The sequence below is a fragment of the Desmodus rotundus genome, chromosome 9, assembly GCF_022682495.2.
Source record: "Desmodus rotundus isolate HL8 chromosome 9, HLdesRot8A.1, whole genome shotgun sequence".
NCBI lineage: Eukaryota > Metazoa > Chordata > Mammalia > Chiroptera > Phyllostomidae > Desmodus > Desmodus rotundus.
This window is the reverse complement of record NC_071395.1, coordinates 47,776,888-47,800,611: the sequence shown is the minus strand read 5'-3', so window position 1 is coordinate 47,800,611 and position 23,724 is coordinate 47,776,888. Positions and strand designations below refer to the sequence as shown.

At 46.6% G+C, this 23,724-nt stretch overlaps 1 protein-coding gene across 1 annotated transcript; it reads left to right on the top strand.

Annotated features, from left to right (window-relative positions):
* Positions 1–216: 216 nt before the first annotated feature.
* Positions 217–20,116, top strand: CALR3 (calreticulin 3). Its single transcript, XM_024560987.3, has 9 exons — positions 217–341; positions 477–578; positions 3,006–3,209; positions 10,626–10,720; positions 13,555–13,731; positions 16,527–16,634; positions 16,728–16,859; positions 17,978–18,070; positions 19,513–20,116. The coding sequence occupies exons 1-9, from the start codon at positions 251–253 to the stop codon at positions 19,654–19,656; spliced, it is 1,146 nt and encodes a 381-aa protein (XP_024416755.2). The 5' UTR covers positions 217–250; the 3' UTR covers positions 19,657–20,116.
* Positions 20,117–23,724: the final 3,608 nt, after the last annotated feature.

Sequence of the window (23,724 nt, the reverse complement as noted above, 5' to 3'; positions counted from 1 at the left end):
TGCCCCCGGCAACCGCGCCTGGACCGGAGAGACTACATCTCCCGGCGCACCCCGCTCCCCGAGAACCAATAGCACCTCAGGTCACAATCGCGGGGTGTCTTGGGAGTGGCACAATTGTGAACCGGGGCCAGTGATGCCTTAGATCACAATCGCGAGGTGTGACGGGTGTCGTAGTTCAGGGACGGGTCCAGCGTGCCGCAGATACCGCTCGGAGCACAGGGACTGTTAGCAGAAGTTCCGCACACTTTCCATGGCCCTGGCTCGGGTCCTCCTCTGCGCGATCTGCGTGCTGCGTGTGGCGCTGGCCACCATCTACTTCCAGGAGGAGTTTCTAGATGGAGGTGAAGGGTCGACGCCCGTGGTGGCGGGGGCGTAAATCCCCTAATTTCCTGATGCCTAACGGGTGGCCCGAGTCGCTTTTAGCCCACGACCCAGATTAAGTTTTCAGCCCTAACCAGTTTTGTTTCCCCCCACAGAGCGCTGGAGGAACCGATGGGTGCAGTCCACTAATGACACCCAATTTGGGCATTTTAGACTCTCTTCGGGGAAATTTTACGGCCATAAAGAGAAAGACAAAGGTTAGTTTAGGGTGCCTGAGAAAAGTAAACTAAATGTTAAATCCCCCATAGCAACCATTCAAGGTAGGTGTGGCTCACCCCTAACAGCTCCTACTCACATTCACAGGTTAGGAAACTAAGGCTTGTGTAGGGTCTGGCATTATTCCTTGTTTTCTCTCTCCTTTTTTTTTTACTTGTCCGGAGCACCCCGTTTTGTACGCACTGCTGAGACTCCAGGGCCTTGCCCCGAGGAGGAAAAAAAGGATAGTTCTCATTTTTATTTTCATTTTAAGAAGAAAAAAAAAAAACGAGGTAAAACAAATGCTGTCGAGTGTACAGATCCTGGGGGTGCCACAGGATGAATGTTTACGTCTGTACACGCAGTCGAGCTAGGAAACATTTCCGGCCCTACCGAGAGGCCTCCCTCAAACCCCCGCCCTCCAAGTCAGTAGCGTCCTGGTTCCAAGGATAACCTCAATTCTGCCTGCTTCTCATTCCTGATGATCAAAAGCGGACAAAATACAGCTCGTCTCCTGCTTGCGGTTTTGTTTGTACATCCAGCCACCTGAGAGTGGTTTTTACACTTTTTAATCATTGGGGGGAAATCAAAGGGGAATGGTATCTCGTGACACTTAAAAATTATATAAAAGTCAATGAAATATACAAAATTTCAATGTCCATAAAGTTTTTTAAACTTTAAAAATTTATTTTAGAGAGACAGACATTGATTTGTTGTTCCACTTATTTATTCATTCATCGGTTGATTCTCATATGTGCCCTGACCAGGGATGGAACGCACAACACTGACATATTGGGAGGATGCTCCAAACAACTGAACTACCCGGCCAGGGCTAATAAAGTTTTATTGGAACACAGCCACGCTCATTCCTTCGCATACGGTCCATAGCTGCTTTCATGCTGCAAACACAGAATTGAGTAGTTGGGACATAGACCAAATGGCTGACAAAGTGTGAAATATTTATTCTCTGGCCTTACATAAAAAGTTCACTGACTCCTGGTTTAGCTGAAAAATTTCCCTCGTCCCCACCTTGCATTCCACCTTTATCTTGGCCCTCTTACTCCAGTGTTGCCCTACCTGTCTGGCGGCCTCTGGTTTTCTGTTGTATGTGCATTGTTTTATAAGTTACATGTTGACCCAAAGAGTTGGTCAAAATTCAGGCTACATGACAAAAAATGGAGTGAAAACAAACCGGTGATTCTGTGAGCTTGTCCACGGATAGGGGTTCCCACTCAGAGTCACTTGGGTTTTTCCGCCATGTTTTTCTTTCCTCCAACCTGGACTCCTGAGATGCTGTGCGTTTCATTCACTCCAGCGCACATCCTCTGAGTGCAGACACGGGCAAGGCACTGAGGATACAGGTTAATTTTGCCCCTTCCGTTGCGGTCTCCTGGGACCATGATATAGAAGCTGTTGTTGGAAAAATAAACAGGATTTAGTCAGAGATGGGAGGTGGTGAGAGACCATGGGGGTGGCTGAGGAGGGTGTTAAGATATGGAGGGAGATGGTGTAGCATATGTCCTTAGCAATTGCCTCAGTGGAAGGGGCCAAGGGAGGAGGAAGGGCTGGAAGTGCCCTGAGAAAGGGAAAGGTGAGGAAAGATAAAAGACACCAATAGAGGTGTGGGACTAGGGAGTTCAGCCATGAGTCCAGGATGTATGATACAAATGCCAAGTTCCTTTGCAATGGCTCAGCATAGGCAGCTCGGGGCCAGAGTATGCAGCAAGGGAGGGGAGGTTATAATAAGACTGGCTCTGTTTTCAGGTGTGTTTAATGAATTCCAGTGTAAGATAAGGATTTGGTACAGAGCCTCGTGGCTACTGAAGAGGGGGTTATAGTATCGAAGTAAACACCTAAACTTACAAAACAATTATGACATGATTCACAAAAAGGTTCACATGATTCATAAAAAGATGACACCCAATAGCCACTCACCCAGTGCAATGAGGCACTTTTTTACCCCTCGGCACTCTGTCCTTTACCTGCTGTTGTGTATCTTAAGTCACTGTTTTAAGACAAGAATTAAGGAAAAGAAGTAGAATGCTTTGTTTTTTCATTCAGTTGCTACTCAATCTTCCTTGTATATTCCCACCCCTTGGAAGATGAACGGAAGCAAAATTAACCTTTTATTTATAATTAGAATGCATGTTTGTCATTCAGAGCTGAAGTGTTTTTACAAGGTAAGACATAACAGTGGTATGTTAAGTACAAAAGCCTCTGCTGCGTCAAACAGAAGTTCTGTGGCATCAGAGAACCTGTTGGTGGTGCGTGCGTCGTGTGTTACCGCACAAATGAGCTACAGGCGCTGGGTGGATGCGAATGGTTGGGAGGTTTATTATTGGGAGGAGGGGAAAGACAGTCATTTAACTCCCTGCTTCACTGAGCAGCGTGTCATTCCTAATCTTTCATGAGTGTTTTTTTGTTTGAAGGTCTGCAAACCACTCAAAACAGCCGATTCTATGCCATCTCTGCACGGTTCAAACCGTTCAGCAATAAAGGGAAGACCCTGGTTATTCAGTACACTGTGAAACACGAGCAGAAGATGGACTGCGGAGGGGGCTACGTTAAGATCTTCCCTGCGGATGTGGATCAGAAGAACCTGAGTGGAAAGTCCCCGTACTATATTATGTTCGGTGAGTTCAGGGAGTCCCGTGCAGCCATTTCTGGTGACTTTGCAAACCCTTCCACCTTGTAGGGTCCTCAGACTAAGCTTGCCAAAATAGTAGTATTGAGTGTATCTGACCAAACGTTTTTAGTACTGTTAAATCTATTTAACATTATAAAAAGGGAACTGTATCATTCTATTATGCTTTTGAGAAAGTTATTTATTTAATATTAATGTAGACGAAAGTATTCTGAATATATCAGGAGTCAGAAAACCTTTCCCAGGGACCAAATCAGCCCATAGCCTGTGTCTGTTATGGCCCGTGGGCTGAGATGGGTTTTAACATTTTTGAATTATTGAAAAAAAATCATAAGAAGGATAATATTTTGGACCCATGAAAATGATGCGAAACTCAAACTTCGGTGTCCAGGTGAGGCTTTATTGGGATGCAGCCTAGCTCAGTTGATTTGCATTTGTCTAGAGCTGCTTTCAAGCAGCGACAGCAGAGTTGAGTCATTGTAACAGACACCATATGGCCCCCAAAGCCAAAAATATTTACTCTCTTGCCCCTTACCAAAAAAGCTTGCTAACTTTGGAATCCATTGAATGTCCCCTGACACCAGGGGAACTTGATTAAAATTTCTGCTGGGCTCTGGCTGGTGTGGCTCAGTGGATTGAGTGCCGGCCTGCAAACCAAAAGGTCACCAGTTTGGTTCCCAGTCAGGGCACTTGCCTGGGTTGTGGGCCAGGTCCCCAGTTGACAGGTAAACCAATCAATGTATCTTTTACACATCCATGTTTCTCTCCCTCTCTCCTTCCCTTCCCCTCTTTCTAAAAGTAAATAAATAAAATATTTAAAGCATCTATAAAGAAATAAAATCTGTGCTGGAATGGGAAGAGACCACATTGGGCCATGGGAACTGGACATAGTTTAAGTGTGTGGATCAAAAAGTTTTATGAATGAAGAGGATTCTGGGAAGATGGCAGAGTAGAAAGCACCAGGAATCTGTCTCCCCACCTAGACAACAATTGTACTGGCAGAATCTGCCAGATTTAAATATTTTGGAACTCTGGAATCTGTGGAAGGATTGCAACTTCCAGGGGGAGGCTGGGAAGGTTCATTTCAGTCCACTTGGGCCTTCAGCACAGTAGCATCTACCCGTCTCCCACCCCGAACCACGGACAGCTGTGCAAGTGTTCCTGGGGCAGCTCGCACACGGCGTGCAGGAGCCAGGGTGGGCAAAGTGACTCTGTCCTCCAAATACCAGGGTTCTAAGCTCCGACCACTGATTGCTGCTTCTGGTCACAAAGGTGCAGACCAAGACGGGCAGTCTTCTACCTCCCCTCACTGCGGTAATCCTCTCCCCCTCCAGCCAAATAAAGGGCCAGCACCCTTCTCCCTCACTCTCATTTTTTACCTTTTTTTTCCCCCTTAGGAAGCCAGACATTAAAGACTAGGACATTTAAAACAAACAAACAAACCCTGCAGCCCTGGCCAGGTAGCTCAGTTGGTTAGAGCATCATCCCAGTACATCAAGGTTGTGGGGTCAATCCCTTGTCAGGCCACATATAAGAATCAACCAATGGATGCACAAATAAGTGGAACAACAAATCAGTGTTTATCTCTGTCTCTGTCTCTGTCTCTCTTCCTCTTTCTCTAAAAATCAATCAATACATTTTTTAATTACTTAAAAAAAAACAATATGCAGGGAAAATTAGAAAGTGATCACACATGTTCAGGGAAAGAATCAGAAATGACTTGAGAAAATCTCAAGTTTACACCTCAGGATGACTCTTGGCACAGAGACAGCCTGCAAAAATAATAATTAAAAAAAAAACACAGTAGAACATCAAACCCTGGGGAAGGAGTAGAGTCTGATTTCCAGAGCTACCACATTATTAGATTCAAATGCTCAGTGCTCCACAAGTAACCGCGTGGCCTACAAACAAATAGGAAGGTGTGGCTCACTGAAATGAAAGAAGTAACTCCACATAAACTGTTCCAGGAAAACACCTGATGGCAGATCTATTAGACAAAGACTTAAATAACTGAAAAATGAAAAAAAAAACCCAACAACAACTAAAGAAAGACGTGGCTAGAGTTAAGAAAATAATGCGTGAGCAAATGGATATAACAAAAAGATATAGAACACCTAAAAAGAAATTCTGGAGCCGAAAAGTATAACTGAAATGAAAAAAAAATCACTAGAGGGGAATCAAAGGCAGATTTGAGCAGGCAGAAGAAAGAATCAGCACACTTGAAGGTAAGACAATGGACATGATCATGACTGAGAAGCAGAAAGAAAAAAGAGTGAAGAAAAGTGAACAGTCTGTGGGGCCACTGGACACCATCAAACGGACCAACACACGTTGTGGGAGTCCCAGGAGGAGAAGAGAGAGGAAAGGCGGCAGAGAGAGGACATTTGGAAAAAATGATGGTTGAAAACTTCCCAAATATGATGAAATTCATCAATGTAAACATCCAAGAAGCTCAAGGAACTGTAAGTAAGGTGAATCTGAAGAAACTCACACTGTGACACATAATATAATCAAATTTTCAATGATAGAGACGTGAATCATCACATCCAAGGGATTCCAAATAAGATTATGAGCAGGTTTCTCAACAGGAACTTTGGAGGCTGATATATCCAAAGTGCTAAGAGAAACTGTCAACCAAGAATCATCTGGCAAAACTGTCCTTCAAAAGTGTGAGAGAAAGTAGGACATTCCCAAGTACACAGAAGCTGAGCGAGTTCATGACCATCAGACTTGCCTTGCAAGAAATGCTCCAGGGCGTCCTACAAGGTGAAATGAAAGGACACCGGACAGTAACCAGCCCTCAAACTTTTCCAAAACATTGGCGTGGAGGAGAGACTTCCTGACTCATTCTATGAAGCCAGCATTGCCCTGATACGAAAACCAGACAAAGGCACTGTAAGAAAAATGCAAACCAGACAAAGACACTATGAGAAAAATAGCTTTTAGAAACCTTGAGGCAAAAATCCTCAACCAAATGCTAGTAAAGGGAATTCAGCAGCACATTAAAAGGGTTATTTGTGGACCATGCCCTGCGAGCATTCATTCCCGGACTGCAGGGATGGTCTAACACACATCGGTAGAATGATGCCACATCAACGGAATGAAGGGGGGGAAAGCACTACCCTTACAACTGATGCGGAAAAGGCATTTGATAAAGTTCAACACCTTTTTATGATAAAAACCCTCCGCAAACTAGGAAACTACCTCAACATAATAAAAGCCATGTGAAAAGCCCTCAGCAAGCATCATACTCAATGGTGACAGAACGAAAGCTTTTCCTCTAAGATTAGGAACAAGACAAGGATGTTCTCTTCCACCACTTTTACTCAACACAGTGCTGAAAGTTCTGGTCAGAGCATTTGGACAAGAAAAAGAAATGAAGGCATCCAAACTAGGAAGGAAGGGGAAAAATTATCTTTGTTTTCAGAGGATATAATCCTATATGTAGGGAACACTAAAGATTGCACCAAAAGACCTACTAAAACTAATGAATAAATTCAGCAAAACAGCAGAATGCAAAGTCAACATACAAAAAAAGTTGCATTTCTATAGACAACGAATAATAATCTGATGAAGAAATTACAAAAACAGTTCCATTTACAATAGCATCCAAAAGAGTAAAATACTTAGGAACTAATATAACTGCAGAGGCAAAAGTCTTGTAAAATGAAAACTACAGAATATTCCTGAAAGAAATTAAGTAAGTAGAAACACGTCCCACATTTATGGATTGGAAGATTCACTATTGTTAAATTGTCAATACTGCCCAAAGTGATCTACAGATTCAATCCAATCCTTATCGAAATCCCGGGGTGGGGGGGTTGTTTTGTTTTTTTGTTTTGTTTTTTGCAGAAATAGAAAAACCTATCCTAAATTCATATGGAATCTCAAGAGACTCTGAATACCCAAAGCAATCCTGGAAACCCGGAGGACACAGCCCATGTCCATGGACAGATGAATGGGTAAACAAAATGTGGTACATTCTTACATTGGAATATCACTCAGCCTTGAAAAGAAAGGAAATTCTAATACGTGCTACAACATGGGTGAACCTTGAAGGCATTATTCTATGTGAAAGAAGGAAGTCACAAAAGATCATATATTTGCCCTGGCCGGTGTGGCCCAGTGGCTTGGGCGCTGGCCTGCAAACTGAGGGATCGCAGGTTCGATTACCACCAGTCAGGGTACATGCCTGGGCTGTGAGCCGATCCCCAGCTGGCGTGTGCTAGAGGCAACCTAGCGATGATGTATCTGTCGCACATTGGTGTTTTTCTCTTTCTCCTTCCCTTCCCCTCTCTCTAAAAGTAAATAAATAAAATCTTTAAAAAAAAAGACCCCATATTTGATTATTCCTTATATGAGTCACTTAGATTAGTCAAGGTCATAGAGACAGAATGTGGAATGGTAGGTGCCAGGGGCTGGGAAAGAGGGGCCGATAGGGAGTTAATGTTTAATGGGTCTAGAGTTTCCCTTTCACAAAATGAAAAGAGTGGTGGAGACAGAACAGCGGTGATGGCTGCACAGCAGGTGAGCGTATTTACTGCCGCGGACCTGTACACTTAAAAACGGTCAAGATGGTAAATCCAATCTGTTTTACCGCAATAAAGTGAAAAAAGTACATGAAAATGTATTTCTTAAATAACCATCCACAACCCAATTTGGGGGATGCATTCTTTAGAATTCTTTTCTCTCATCTGACACATTTGTCTTGCAGAATGTTTTTCCTTGTACGTTTGCATGCTTATCTCTGAATCTGTCACGGGCCACACCAGGCCGCACACGCCTGGGCAGGCTGGACTTCTGTTTCAGTATACAGCTGGTCATCGTGTCATTGTAGAAATAGAAGGGATATCACATATTCTCTGTATTTTCCTAGATACCAGGTTAGTTATTAGATTTAGATAGAACTCTGCTCTGTCCTTTTGGAGAGCAAGCTGACTTCTCCAAGGCCGCGGCGTGGGATGGGTTCAGTTTCCGCAGACTGCAGTCCCCGCCCCTCCCAGACCCTTTCCCCTCTGCCGTGCCTTGCGTTTACTCTGGAGTTTAAAGTGTGGAGTGGTAAAAGTCTTCACTTTGATGTAAAAAGAAATTGAAATGTCTTGGTTTGGGTTATTGCTATTCTCTTTAAAATGGATGGCAGAGATAGCTGGCAAAAAATATGACCTGTTGAATTAGAGCTGATTTCACCAACATTTCATTTAGTTAGGTTTGGTAAACAAAACATCCACCAAAATACTGTTTTTAAATATATACACCATGTGTGCTCTATCTGAGTTGTGAAGCAGCTTACTTTGGAGTTAAAGAAAAGAAATTTGTATGAAAAAATATAATAAAAACAAAAAATAAAATTAAAAAAATTCTGTGTTACTTTTGCTTTTAACTCAAAATCAATTTCATTTTACTCCAACCCACGATGTCACTGTTGGAGCACTTCTGTGCGATGTCTCAGCTGTAGCCTTTGCTATGAGAGCCGCTTTCTGAAGCTTGTGCTGTTGAAGGGTGGAGAGAAGTACACTTTATTGGGCTCTAGCCAGGGGCCTTCCACACTCAACCTCAGAGTGTGTATGGAGCCCTAGGAACGAGGGAACACAGCCCTGACTTTGCAAGTGAGAAAACTGACGCTTGGCATCATTACCCTCCTTGCCCAGAGTCAGATCAGCCTGTCTTCAGAGTCCATCGGTCTATTTATTCCCTCAAAAAAAAAAATCCATTGTGTGTATAAATATTTTATGATTGCTGTTCACAGGAAATGTCCAGATTTTCAGGGTGTGTTCTGAAGCTTAATTTAATATCAAAAGCATGTAGGTGTTTAGGAATAGAGTGGGGATTTCTAAGGAAAAATTAATTTAATGTTTCAATCCTGAGGCAGTAGATTTTCATACAAATAATTCACATCAGTTTTGTCTTAAAAATTGAACGGGAATGTTTTCCAGGGAAAACAAAAGAGGAAATTACGTAAACACGCGTCCTCTGAGAACTCAGCTGGGAGAGAGACGTGGTGTTCTTTGTCAGTCCCTCAGGACGCCACTTCCAAGTTCATTGTCTCATCACTCTGGCAAATTGGTAACATTCTTTAATTACACGCAGCCTGGATCTCATTTATTCTGGAGGTTCATACTGCAAGTTCTAGAGAAGTTTTCAGTCATCCGCTTGTTTACACAGGGTTTGCCTCCCAGAACCCCCAGGGCGGGTGCGGGCCAGGGTCAGTGGGAGAATGCAATCAGAGACAGACAGCTGGATGCTTTGGCACCTTCCTAAGGCTGAAGGTCAATAAAACCATAGTAAGGGAATCAACACAGTTTTGATGAATTTTCTAGGTTCCTTCTGCAAACCTCGTTTAGTATATTCAGAAACCCTTAGTCTCCATCAGGGAATATAGAGTCCTACAACGTTCCAGTTCCTGGGCGAGGGAAACTAAACCATGTGCCCATTTTTAAAAATTTCATTTCATTTTATTTTATAATTTGAGAGCACGTTTAATAAAACTGGGCACAGTGAAACAAGGAAGGACTTAGGACAGAAGCAGTGGGAGAGAGCGCAGGTGGGGCTGCTGGCAGCTCACTGGAAAGTCAGAGAAAGGGGGCCTTGGAGACAGGCTCTGGGGGGTTAGCCCAGGACGAGCCGCCGCCGCCCATTGCTCCCCTGGCTGCACGTTTCTCGTGGGGTCCCTACAGTTTAGGGGATGCTGCATGCCGTGGGGAGAAGAAGATGGGGAAGGGAAAGGCATGGGATTGCTCCCAGGAAGGAGAGCGCACTGAACCCTGTGCCAATTAAAAAATCGATAACGTTTGAATAGGACTCTCTAGATTTTACAGTTCATCAGAACCTAACTACTGATCACAGTCTCTCTTTTGCTTACAGTTTGGGGGTGGTTATCATTAAAAATGTGTGCTGTCTTGGGACATAACACTAACAGCAACAAGTATTGAATTTTAAACACATTGGTCCATTTAATTGGCAAAATAGCTTTGTGAAGTCAAGGTTAACACTGAGGCAGGGGAGGCTGCATAGTTGCAACTATGTCTCAACACGGTGAACGAGAGGTGGGGTCAGAGCCAGTCAGCTCAGCTCCGAGGGCCTCACCTGGGCACGGGAACACTGGTCAGAGCTTCAGAGCAAGGGCCCCAGACTCAGGCAGCATGTCCAGGATGCTTACTAGGCTCCTCAACCTTCTTTTTGCTTACTCACATGCTGGTTTCCACTTGAGTCCAAAGTGACTGCGGGGAACAGAGAAGTGACCTGACCTGAGAAGGGTAATGGCGCCCATTAGTATCTCCAAGTACAGGTCCGATCATCCCTGGGCGTGCAAGCTCCCTGTGCCTTGGACAGTCCTTCAGGACAATGGGTGGGGTCGGGTGGTGATGCAAGCGAATGAAGAGCAGCTAATTTTTTTTTTTTTTTACAGGACCTGATATATGTGGATTTGATATCAAGAAAGTTCATGTTATTTTACATTTCAAGAATCAGTATCACTCAAACAAGAAACCTATCAGGTGTAAGGTAAATGGTTCTGTATGCAAATCAGTGATTGTGTTAACTCTTGTCAGATCATAAGTTTAGAGAAAATAGTTTCGATCTTAAAATATTTCAGTGAGCTAGGGATGGGGCTTGGCGAGCGTGTCTCTGTCCCAGCTTTCCAGTTCAGCCAGCCCATTACAGGCACTTGTGCTCCCACTACTTCAGTTTGGTTTCTGGAGTTTTTCTCCATCAGGAGGGCACACCCACTTTTTATTGCGAGCCAGGATGTCCCTTTATAATTTGCTCCATCAGGGTACAACTGGACGGTCACATTTCAGCTATTCCCATCATCACCAAGGAACGAAATGTTCCTGATTTCATTCCTTTCTTCCTGAAAACCAACCTGGAGAAATTAATCTTCAAAATACCATAACATTTAGAAATAGGAATATTTCTAGAATGAAAGCATACCTCTTTACCTCTTTACCCAGGGATATCTGTGAAAATGACTCTTTGGGTCTTGGGGGCCGCTTTATAATGCAATGGCCCGGCCTGGGGCTTCTCCAAAGAGGCAGCTTGTGTTAAGTCCCTGGCATGGGGGCCTGTGGAGGGGAGGCATGTTCCCCAATGACCCCACTCATTTGACTGTAAGCACCAGGCAGCAGGGACTCCTCCCCTGAGGCACACCCAGGGCCCAGAGCTCTGATGTCAGAGGCCTCTGTGAATCTGGATGAATCTGGGCAGGAGGCCCCAGTGCATTTCAAGATCACTGACAGTGTGGAGTGGAAGCCTCCGTGACTGCCCCTTGTTCAGTCCTAACCCTAGCAGTGGCAACAGACCCCTTCACAAATCCCCGTGCTTCTCCACTGGCAGCACAGCCCCTCTTGGGGTCCCACCCACTGATGATGTGGGTCACTGGGATTGTGAGCTCCCCTCTCCACATGTGCACCTCGGCGATGGGAAGCTCACAATCCAAGTCTTCCTTCCCCCACTTAGTGTTTGAACCAAAGGGCAGGTCTTTACAATTGGTTTCTGAGCAGTTGTTCAGTTTTGCACATTAGTGTGTGGCACGGACACTACAGAGGCTGTGAGGTTCAGCCCAGATCAGGCCTGGGAGGCCAAAGTGTGACCGCCTTGGGTCAGCAAGCCCCCAGGGCCCTGAGAGACACCCACAGGCTGATGACTCCCTCCGGTGTGTGCTGCTGTTTCTGCAACTGTTAAAAAAGTAAGACACATCTGCAGAAGGAGCACTGGTTCGCAGCAGCTAGTCAGCACTCTGGGCTTCCCTGCAAGGAGTGCCGTTGCTTTCATGGGGGTTCTGATTCATTCTGTGATGCTGGAAAGAAAGGGCGAGACCTCTCCTGCAGGCAGTGAACAGCCCTCAAGGGGTCTGATCTGCATGTTGGAAAAGTAGTCCAGAAAGTGTCACGTTCTGGAGAGGGTGGGTGGAGGGACAGGGCGATTACCAGGCAGGGAGATGGGTTAGACTGTCAGCCCAAGGCTCTGGTGGAATCAAGACCACGGGACTCCCACCTACTGATGTTGTGGGTTTTGACAGATAATCCAGGAGTGGGGGCCAGAGGACTTTGCGGTGTTCGGAATGGGCATACTGAGGAAGTGGGTGATGGCTCTCAGCAGCATTGCTATTAATCGGGATGAAAAACAGGCCAAGCAGGGGACCAGGGGAGACTGGGGAGATGTGTTTGAACAGTTAGGTGTGAAATCCTGGCATCCAGATAGAGGTGTCAATAAGTTGTTGGACACTGGGATCTGAAGTTCAGGCGGATTGGGATTAAAGATGCCTTTTCACGCTGTTTGCATATACGTGGGAGTGGATGTGATCCCCGGGGGGCTCTGCTCTGGTAGCCAAACCCTGGGGGTCCCCAGCAATGGGACCAGGGAGCCTAAAGTCTAAATTAGGAACGGGAGTTGAGAGAAAGGCCGGCAGAGAGCAGGGGGAGAGCGTTGGGTGAAGCAGGTACTCAGCTGTCCCACCAAGCAGACTGTAGTGTTGGTCCTTGACAGAGCCATTTGTTTCTGTGTGGACAGCAGTGGCCTGCCCAGCGGGGCAGAGCAGACGGGAACTGAAGAGGCCTTTAGCTTTGGCTCTTGGCGGGGGGAGAACCCTCCTGACACACACCCTGTGAGATGCTGGGGCAGTGGCCCTAAACCTGAGCAGGGGCAGTGTCCCTGGAGGGCCTGTGAAAGTGACTGAAGGTCCTCCGGGTTCTGATGCAGCAGGTCGGGGTCCCGTGGGGATGCGATGCTGATGCTGTGGGGGCTGCACTTTGACAACTTCTGCTGGCCTGCGTGCTGCAGGAGCCGCCTCAGCTGCTGTCACGTCCTGGGTACCCTCAGCCTCCCCAGGCCCCCACCACCCAACTCCTACCACTCCTTAATTGCATCTTTGTTAAAGGCTTTCCTTGTGTACGGCCCGGGGCTTTAACCGTGACCCAGAGAGGCACTGGGCCTGCCCTCGTGGAGCTTCAGCTGTTGGACAGCTCAGAGCATCAGGAGGTTCTCTCCTGTGTTAGAAAGAGAATGGACTTCATTTGGAATCTTTCAGAGTATAGAACAGGGAGTTGTTTTACACATCACTTTTCATAAACAGCTCCATCACCCCACGATAATACCAACCGCCCATCATAACTGCCTGTGCGGTTATAGTGGGAGCCAGCCACTCCCGAGCAGCCTGCCAGCAGCCGTGCTCTACAAGGGGGTGAGTCTTCTGTAGGACACCCTGTTACAGTCCAGGCAACGCAGACCTCTCTTCCTGCTGTTGTAACAAGTCTTCCTGACTGATGGTAACAAACTGCGTGTTTAGACCTGCCTAGAAACATCTTTTTGTCCTCCTTTTTCTCCCCTAAAATGTGCAGGTTGATGGCTTTACACACCTCTACACACTGATCTTAAGACCAGATCTCACCTATGAAGTGAAAATTGATGGCCAGACGATTGAATCCGGCGGCGTTGAGTATGACTGGAACTTAACTTCACTGAAGAAGATGGAGAAGTCTCCAGCAGAGTCCAAGGAGAAGGAGGACAAACCCCAGGTGTGGATTTTGCCCAGACTGTAGAGAGTGCGCAAGCGAGCTTCGTGAGTGCCCGGGCCTGCGCGATTGCTGCGTGGCTGGCCGTCGTGGTGACAGTGTTCTGATGATCGGCATGCTCTCTCCAGCGCGCACGCGCTGAGACCGGGCCCACATCTGCCTGCCTCGAGGTGTTGTCAAGGAGGTTTATAATATTTGAGATCAGAGCAAGTAGCGTTTTTTATTTAAAGATTTTATTTACTTTTAGACAGAGGGGAAGAGAGGCAGAAAGAGAGAGGGAAACATCAATGTGTGGTTGCCTCTCTCACACCCCCCACTGGGGACCTGGCCCACGACCCAGGCATGTGCCCTGACTGGGAATCGAATCAGCAACCCTTTGGTTCACAGGCCAGAGCTCAATCCACTAAGCCACACCAGCCAGGGTGCATTTGTTCTTTTTAGCCAAAGTTAAATGCATCAGCAACCTTTAAAATGTTATTCTGCATTTGAACATGAAGCATTTTTGGAGTCGCACACTGTGACTGACAACCAAGATCAGTGAACACAGCAGTTATGTACGAGTGTCCTGGGGCTGCTGTAACGAAGCACCATGAAGTAAATGTCTTAAAGGATGGAAATGTATTCTGGTTTTAGATTTTATTTATTTATTTTTAGAGAAAGGAGAAGGGAGGGAGAAATAGAGGGAGAGAAACATCATTGTGTGGTAGCCTTTTGCATACCCTGTACTGGGGACCTGGCCTGCAACCCAGGCATGTGCCTTGGCTGGGATTCGAACCAGTGACCCTTTGATTTGAAGGTCGGCACTCAATCCACTGAGCCACACCAGAGACAGCTATTCTCTTATAGTTCTTCTTGAACCAGAGTTAGAAAGCAATGTGTCCCTCTGAAGGCTCTCAGGGAGGACCCTTCCTCTATGTTCTTCCGGCTGTCTGTTGCCTTCAGGAATTCCTTCACTGGTAGACACGTCACTCCTGTGTGTCTGGCTTCATTCCCACATGGCCTTCTCCTCTTCTTGTGTCTCTTCTATCTCATAAAGACAGTGAGGGTCCACCTGACTAACCCTGTTGATCTGCTTCGAGCCGAGCGCAAGCCCAGATCCCCAGCTTTAGGACGCGGACAAATCTTTCGGGGAGTTACCCACTACAACTACTTTTCATTTCAGTCTAAGTTTCTTTATTGCTGTAACGTCTTGTTTTGAACATCGCACACTGCACCAAGACACGAACCGTTTGTCTGAAGACAGTTGTCTTTGTCATAACTAGAGTGCTGGGCTGATGTTTACAGTTTCTGACAACTTATCTTGTATCAGTTGCATTGCTATCTAATCAAATGCTTCATCGCAGACTGAATGTAATTATTAAATCAAAATGGCATCCTGTTTAGACTATTATTTGGCAGTCCATTTTATCCACAGATAATTGAAAGTTAAGTTCGATGAATTCGGAATCCATGGTGTGCAATCAGTGAGAACGACTTCAGATTAGGGTAAATCCCCAATCATATAAGGTTTTTCCATTATTTCTCACGGGAAGGAAAAGCAAAGTTTCCCCCTCCCTTTCTTACCTCAAAAACAAACCAGAAAAAGGAGTTTTCACCTGGAAAGAGCACTTACTTTAAACAGGGCACAGAATGGCAAAGAGACCCTGCAGTCTCACCGCTTCCCCAGCTGCTTGGGTGGAGACGGGCCCCCACGGGGGACTGATCATTTTTTCAGAAGCTCCTTTCCGAACTGGCTTGGCGTTACCCCTATGCTCAGTTGCCTGCGAGCTCCTGAACACATTAGTTCACCGTGGCATTAGGATCTGGTAACCCACAATTCCACTAGGCAGCCTGCTACTCAGAAGGGATTGTACCCATTTTCTGGATCCTGACACAGCAGGGGCTCGCCGTTGCCATGTGGGGTCTGGGCGGAAAGCAGCAGGAGAGGTGACTGGCTCCCAGGTACGGATTGCTGAGAAAGGGGCAATACTCTGTACGGATTACAGAGTATCCTGAAAACACCGTTAAGTGAAAAACATGTACAATTCAGCTCTAGAAGAGAAAACACCATTGTGCATGACTTTGATGCTTTTATATGTTTGTCTGAATATTAATCCGTAACAGTTATTCCTCATCCATTCATTTATTTAACAACTGTTTTTTCAATACCTACCATGCCATATGCATGTGTATATATAGACATGTATATATAAGTATATGTGTATGTGTATAAATGTGTGTCTATATACTTTTATGTATTATTCATAGATGCATGCGTATAAGTGTGCATATGTATGTATGTATATGTATTATATATGCGTGTTATATGTGAGTGTTTATATGTCTATAAAAGGACTCAGTAACAATTTCTCTTCTCACGCTACCCAGGTAAATGTTGGGACATTTCTTAGTTGTCCAGCCGCTCCCTGGGATAGTCCCTGTGTGACTGTGACGTAGGACAGACTTAACCTAGCCGTCAGTGAATGTGCGGCCCCCTTTCCCCCACCAGTCGTTGCCCCTCATTTCACCTTTAGCCACTGTTCCAGGTTTTCCACATTGCCAGCTCTCTCAGCAGCACGAGGAGAGTGCTGCAGTCCCACGCGCTGGGGCTGGGGGGATTAGAGAACACCCGGTCAGTGCATGGCCCTGAGACCCTCGGTGGGATCTGGCCCCCCCGAGTGCTCGGCCCTCCACCCACCAAACTAAGAAGGAGATGAGAAAATAGCGACCTGGCTCACAGGCCTGGCCGTCTCCTGGTAGCTAAGAATTTCCTTTCTCAAATCTGAGAATCTATTTTTTTTCCTTACACACATGTTAAGGACTGGGAGAAGCATTTTCTGGATGCCAGTGCCAGCAAGCCAAGCGACTGGAACCACGAGCTGGACGGGGACTGGCAGGCATCAATGCTGCAGAAGCCTCCATACCAGGTGCGGGCATCTTCTTCCCGGGACACTCGAAGACTGCCCCTCCCCTGCTGCATCAGCGGGGACCACCACGCTTTGTACGGTTTGTTGTTGCAGGATGATCTGAAACCGGAAGGTATAGATAAAGACGTTTGGCTCCATCAAAAGATGAAAAACACCAAGTATCTGCTGGAATATGACCTCTCAGAATTTGAGGACATTGGTGCCATTGGGCTGGAGGTTTGGCAGGTCACTGTGCTTTTTGTTTGCTTTGGGTTTTTTTGAGAGAGAGACAGAGAGAGAGAGGTGGAAACATACATTTGTTGTTCCATTTATTTATGCCTTCATGGGTTGATCCTCGTATATGCCTTGACTGGGATCAACCCACAACCTTGGCGTACCGGGACGGTGCTCTGACTGACTGAGCTACCTGGCCAGGAGAGGTCACTGTGTTTTCAATTTGCTTTAACTCTGAACTTCAGCATACACTTCTTTTTTTTTTTTTAAGATTGTATTTATTTATTTTTAGAGAGAGGGGAAGGGAGGGAGAAAGAGAGGGAGAGAAACATCAATGTGTGGTTGCCTTTCATGTGTCCCCTACTGGGGACCTGGCCCACAACCCAGGCACGTGCCCTGCCTAGGAAATGAACTGTTGACCCTTTGGTTCTCAGGCCAGCACACAATCCACTGAGCCGCACCAGCCAGGGCCAATCTAACCTTAATTCACAGAGCTGGTATTCCTTGAGCTCCTGTTGTGTGCCTAGCACCCATACCTGGACCTGAGACGTTCAGCTGTGGCCAAAACATATGACCTTCCCACCTTCTGGGCACTTCCTGTCTGCCTCCCTGCCCCCTGGGAATTGGTCACTTCTCTGCTCAGAGCTGATCTGTGGGTTCATCAGCTTTAGCACAAGATTGCAGATCCTGATGCAGCAGGTCGGGGATGGAGCTTGAGACTCTGCATCCCCACCAAGCGCCCAGGCGGTGCTGTTGCTGCCCGTCCATGGCCCACACGTTGCCCAGTGATGTTCTCGAGCTCTAGTTCTCAAACGTCGCTGAGTGCTCAAGGCATCTGGGCACTCTTCAAATCTCAATGCCCAGGCCGCTCCCAGGCCATTTAAACTAGTAGCCCTGAGGCTGAGACCAGGCATCAGGAGTTTCAAAGATGTTCTTGGTGATCCCAATAGGCAGCCAGGTGTGAGAACCTGCGCCCTGGAGGGAAAGAGCTTTCTAGAAATGGGTTGAAGCAGGTGCTGCCTTGGAGAGAGCTAATCACTGCCACAGTACTGAGCAAAATACAATTGTTCCTTGGTGGAAAGTTGTTACATTCCTAACATCAGTAAGGAGGGCCTTATTTTCATCCACAGGTGAGATCCGGAACCATCTTCGATAACTTCCTGATCACAGACGATGAAGAGTACGCTGCGAATTTTGGCAAGGCCACCTGGGGTGAAACGAAGGTACGTTGAATGCAATGAGCTTTTCTTTCATTATTTCTTTATTTCTGTACTTGAGTCTAATACGTAAGAGAGGGCTTGATAAACTCTTACTAGTGAGCACTCCACCCAGATCAAGACACAATGCTACCAGAGTTCTCGGAGCCTCCTCACACCCCCTCCCAGTGGACACCCTCCCCCAGAGGAACAACTATTGTATCACCATGGATCAGTCTGGCCTCCTTTTGAAAGTCATATAAATGGAGCTATCTAATGTTTACTCATTTAGGCAGTGTTGTGAGATGCATTTGTATTATCACAGGCAGCAGTAGCTTATTATTTCAGTAAGAATCTTCTAGAAGGTATGTATCCATTCTCTGTCAAATGCAGCTTCGGGTGGCTTCTGGCTTGGGGCCTCATGCATAAGGCTGTTACGATCATTCCCGTATGTGTCTTTCAGTGAGCACAAGCCCAGGAGTGGACAGGCTGGGTCACAAGATCCCTCCCAGCCAAACAGCTTTCAGTGTGTCGTCCAATTTTACATTCCCTGGATTTTTTCATTTAGGCTCTAAGGCCTCCTTTTACTGCCCATTCACCAGTCAACTGTCTGAAGGACAGGGACCCGTGTGCTCTAGGAACAGAAAGAAGGGGGTGTATTCATTTCCTGGGGCTGCCATAACAAATTACCACAAACTGGCTGGCTTAAAACAACACAAATTTGCCCTGGCAGGTGTGGCTCAGTGGATTGAGTACAAGACTGTGAACCAAAGGGTTGTTGGTTCCATTCCCAGTCAGGGCACATGCCTGGGTTGCAGGCCAGGTCCCCAGTAGGGGGGTGTGCGACAGGCAACCACACATGGATGTTTCTCTCCCTCTCTTTCTCCTTCCCTTCCCCTCTCTAAAAGTAAATACATAAAAATCTGAAAAAAAAAACCCTAAAAAATCCAACAACAGAAATTTATTCCCTTGCAGTTCTGGAGGCCAGAAGTGCAAAAGCAGTATCAAGGGGCCGAAATCAAGGTGTTGGCAGGGCCGCACTCCCTCTCAAGGATCTAGGGGAAGCTCCTTTTCTTGCCTGGTCCGGCTCCTGGTGGCTTCTGGTGCTCCTTGGTTTATGGTCGTATCACTCTAACTCTGCTTTTGTCTTGCTGTGGGCTTCTCCTCTTCTGTGTGTGTCGTGTGTGTTTCAAACCTCTCTTTGGAGGACAGTTACCATGGAATTTCGGGCCCACCTGGTAAACCAGGATAATCTCAACATACTCAGTTTAACCCCATTTGCAAAGACCTTTCCTCCACAAAAGGTCACTTATGGTTCCAGGGGTCAGGACCTGGTAGCCTGGGGGCTCTTCTTCAGTCGCCCGACCTGCAGTGGAGGCTTTCAGAAGGCAGGTGCAGGAGATGCACCATGCCCAGCCGTCCCCCAGGCTGCATAACCCCGGGCCCTGGGTCTTTGTCTCTTTCTGCAGGGCCCAGAAAGGGAGATGGATGCCATCCAAGCCAAGGAGGAAATGAAGAAGGCCCGTGAGGAGGATGAGGAGGAGCTGCTGATGGGCAAGTTTGATGGAAAAGGAAACAACTTCAGGAGATTTCACAGGAGGGATGATCTTTAGTAACCCCCCCGCCCCCAGATAAAGGTGACTGGTAAACCTTGTTTCTACTTTAATCTACATTTAAAAGCTCAACTGTCTACAAATGTGGTAATTTGTCCAATTTTCTTGGAGAAATGTTCCTACACTTCATGGTGGTTTCCTCAAGCCCCCGCCCCTGTGCATGAGATGTTTCCTCTGTACAAACCCGAGGGCTGGAAGCCAGAGGCAGGGTCGAGAGAGGCTGGCTAAAAACCTGATGCTCTTTTCTTTTGTTTTTTTAATAAAAAGATTTTATTTATTTTTTATTTAGAGAGAGGGAAAAGGAGGGAGAATGGGAGAGAAGCATTGTAGGTACCTTGTCCAGGGACTGAACCCGCAACCCAGGCATGTGCCCTGACCAGAAATGGAACTGGTGACCTTTCACTTTGCAGGATGATGCCCAACCCCCTGAGCCACACTGGTCAGGGCCTAATGCTCTTTTCTTAACCCCCAAAATGTTTTATAAATAAAAGTTGGTAAAGCTTATTTTGAAAAAGGGGAAATGATGCCTTATTTCTTCAGTTTGTAAATTACTAAGAACATGAGAAAATTTTCCAATATGAAATCTTAAAAAAACATTTTTTTAACTTATTTTTTAGAGAGGGGGAGGAAGGGAGAAAGAGAGGGAGAGAGAAATATCGATAGGCTGCCTCTTGCAGGCGCCCTGAAGGGGGACTGAACCCGCAACCCAGGCATGTGCCCTGATCCAGAATTGAACCCATGACCTTCCGCTTTGTGGGACAATGCCCAACCAACAGAGCCACGCCGGCCAGGGATTCGATATGAAATCTTCACACAACACCCTCAGCGTGAAAAGGTGCTACTCGCTCTGTTGTTTTGGAGAACCTGGGCCTTGCGCACAGACATTCGAAGTGCCGTGAAGAGGCTGGTACTCTTTGCCCTCCTACTCTGCGACCCGCTTCTGTGCCCATTGTGCTCTCTAAGACAGAGGGATGAAATTCGTTTCCGTAAGTGAAAATAGTGATTACTTCTCAGTTTAATGTTTTTCTTTCAAATCCAATAATTTGATTTCTTAAAAAAAAGTCACACATAGCAGTCTTCTGTTTTGAAGAGACCTTTTTTCATTGCAGAAACTTGTTTTAGAAATAGTCAAATTTAGGAGACCAGACATTTGGAATCCAGTGATATTACACATAAGCGATATTTCAATGATATAAAATTGGAAATTATATATGGCATATTGGTAGGTGATCTGTCCATTCAGAAAGTGAAATTTTGGCGAGCTTTGTTCTCACTTTGGCCAAAAGACCTTCGACCTTGGACTTTTTTAGCAGATGCTGCATTAGCCTTCTCGGTTCATCAGGGGTTGGCTACCCAACTCCGAAATGCAAAACTCCCCGGCTGTGCAGGGGTGGAATTCAAACGCTGCTTACCTCTTTCGTCTTTGAGAAGTTAGTGAGAGAAGAAGGAGAGCCAGGCCTATGGAGAATATGCTGGAAACAATTGTACAAAGATGGGTGAGGCCAGCACAGACCCTCAGAGGATGTCTTGAAGCATCACTGTCCTGGAGAAGTTTCTGTGAAGATGGAGATTGTCCCCACCTGTGGTGGCCAATACAGTAGCCACCTGCTGTGTGTGAACCCTTGAGATGTAGCTGGTGGCACTGAGGAATGAATTTTAAAAAAATTAATAAAGATTTTTAGGGAAGTTTTAGGTTCACAGCAAAACTGAGTGAAAATCAGAGAGAGGTCCGCTATCCCCTGTCCCCAAATCTGTACGACTTCCCCTACCAATGGCGTCCCCCACCACGGCGGTACACCTGTCACAGCTGATGAACTGACGGGTCACCATCACCCAGAGTCAATAGTTTACGTTGGGGTTCACTCCTTGGGTTGTACATTCTAGGGAGAAATGAATTTTTTAATCTCATTTCATTGTAATTAATTAAAACTCAGCCACTAGTGGTGAGTGGCGGCCATGTTGGGCAGCGCAGCCCTGGACTCTGGTGAGAGAGTCCCCGGAATGGCTGATCACCGCCAAGCACGGAGGCCACAGCAGTAGGCGGAATCCCGGGTCACTCAGGCTAGCCATGTGCGACTCACACAACCGAGCTTTCACCCAAGAAGGTGCAGGAGAGTGTGTTGTCATCACCCTTGTGAACTCTGACACCCAGGCTGGAAGCCGCGCACATTTCCCAGACACCCTTGCCCACCAGTTTCCCGTGTTCTGTGAAAAGGAGGTCGGAAGGCAGGTGAAGAGAGGCCATTATTTTCAGGCTTCTGCCAACACCTTAGGCAGTGGTGACAATAGCAGTGACTTTAGCAAAAATCGCAGAAACAGCCACGAATGCTGAGAGCCCAGTGATTACTGGTTTGGGGTAACACCCTTTGACCTTTAGCCCTAAAGGGACTAGTGGCTTCCCATAGTTACTAACCTTAGGTAACCTCACACATCCCTTCTCTTTTTCCCAGTAGTTTTGCACTCAATCTCCTATGTCAAATGTCCTCTGTTTGAAATATCTAGAATGACTTCTCTTTTCTTCATGGAAGATAGACCTGATGAAGTACTCAAGGTAGCTACAAACCTCCATCTTCCCCGCCTGGACCACTGCTACATCTTTCCAGATGGCCCACCCCTCTCCTCTCGGTCCGCTTTGCCCATTGCATCCAGACTCACTGTTCTAGAACACAGATCTGATCATGTTTAAAACCCTCTGGCAGGCTCCCATTGCTCCTTGCGCAGGGATGAAGGAGCACAGTGACTGAGAACTTGGAGCTCAGAGAGCAAGGCAGTCTCAAGATGAGGCCAGATCACAAATGGCCTGAATTCATTGCGCTTCAAACAGGGGTGCCCCATAAGGCTGTATGTGATCTGGCCTTGTCTTGAGACTGTCTTGCTCTCTGAGCTCCAGAGCTTCAGTCTCACTGTGCTTCTTAGTCCCTCAACTCCCTCTGCCTGCCATGGTCCGCTCTCCTACCTCTGTCGCCTAATGCATGCTCTACTTTCAAGTGTCACACCCTTGGAGGGCTCTGGGGAACCTATCCTATCACTGTTTATAGTGGTCTATTTCCTTATGTGATTATTCGACTGATGTCTTTTTTCCTTCACTTAGACCAGTGGTTTTCACAATGGGGGTCTGGGACCAGCCGCTTCAGCATCTCCTGGAGATTTGCTGGAAATGCAAAAAATCTGTCTCTACCCACATCTATAAATCAGAATCAGAAATCCAGTCTGTGTTTAACAAGCCTTCTGGGTGGTTCTGATGCAGCGCCTGGGCCAGACCTCCAGTCTAGACTGTTAAGGTGGATAGAACTTGTGTCTCCCTGGACCAACATTGGAGTACCTGCCTGAGCCTAGGGGTCCTTAAGGGGCATAAGAAGCATTTGATGGGTAAATGGTTGTTGAATGAGTCACAGAGCACACTATACTTATCTGAATGGCATGAGCTACATCAAGTCACTGAAGACACCGGAGCAGCATTTCTTGAGACTCCTGAATGGAGCAGGCGGATAGGAAGCTGTGCCCCACTCTTGAGATCACATGGCCTTCTAGCTTGCCTGCCTGAGAAACTGGCCTGGCACCACCACGGCACTAGGTGAGGGTACGGTGCAACCTGTCCTGAAGAAAGCTTGGGCCGCTTTGGTCAGCTGCCTCGCTGGCCCTTCTTTCCTCTCATCCTGTTAGTGGAAACCCGCCACAGATGAGTGGATATCCATAGCCAATGGAAGTCAAAAAGTGTTGTTAAACAAAACTTTTAACTTCCAAGGACGAAAGTCTTTTGTAAAAGAAAGAGTTTAATGGGCCATTGCTAACAAGAAAATAGGTCCTGGGGCATGGAGCCTAAACCACCAGTGCAGTGACAGGTGGAAAAGCCACTGTCCTGGATTGGGTAAGCGTTTTTTACACGTCATCTGATAATAGTGGGAGAAAATGGTGGGAGAAGATAGTAGTGGGAGTGGTTTTGAAAAAATTTACCTTGGTTATAAAGGAGGTGGGAGAAGGTGGGGCAAGCTCATTCTGGGATAGGTGCAGAGTTGGTAGGTGGTAGTGGGCAAGCCCGGAAAGTTCATGTGTAAACAAGGAGGAGAG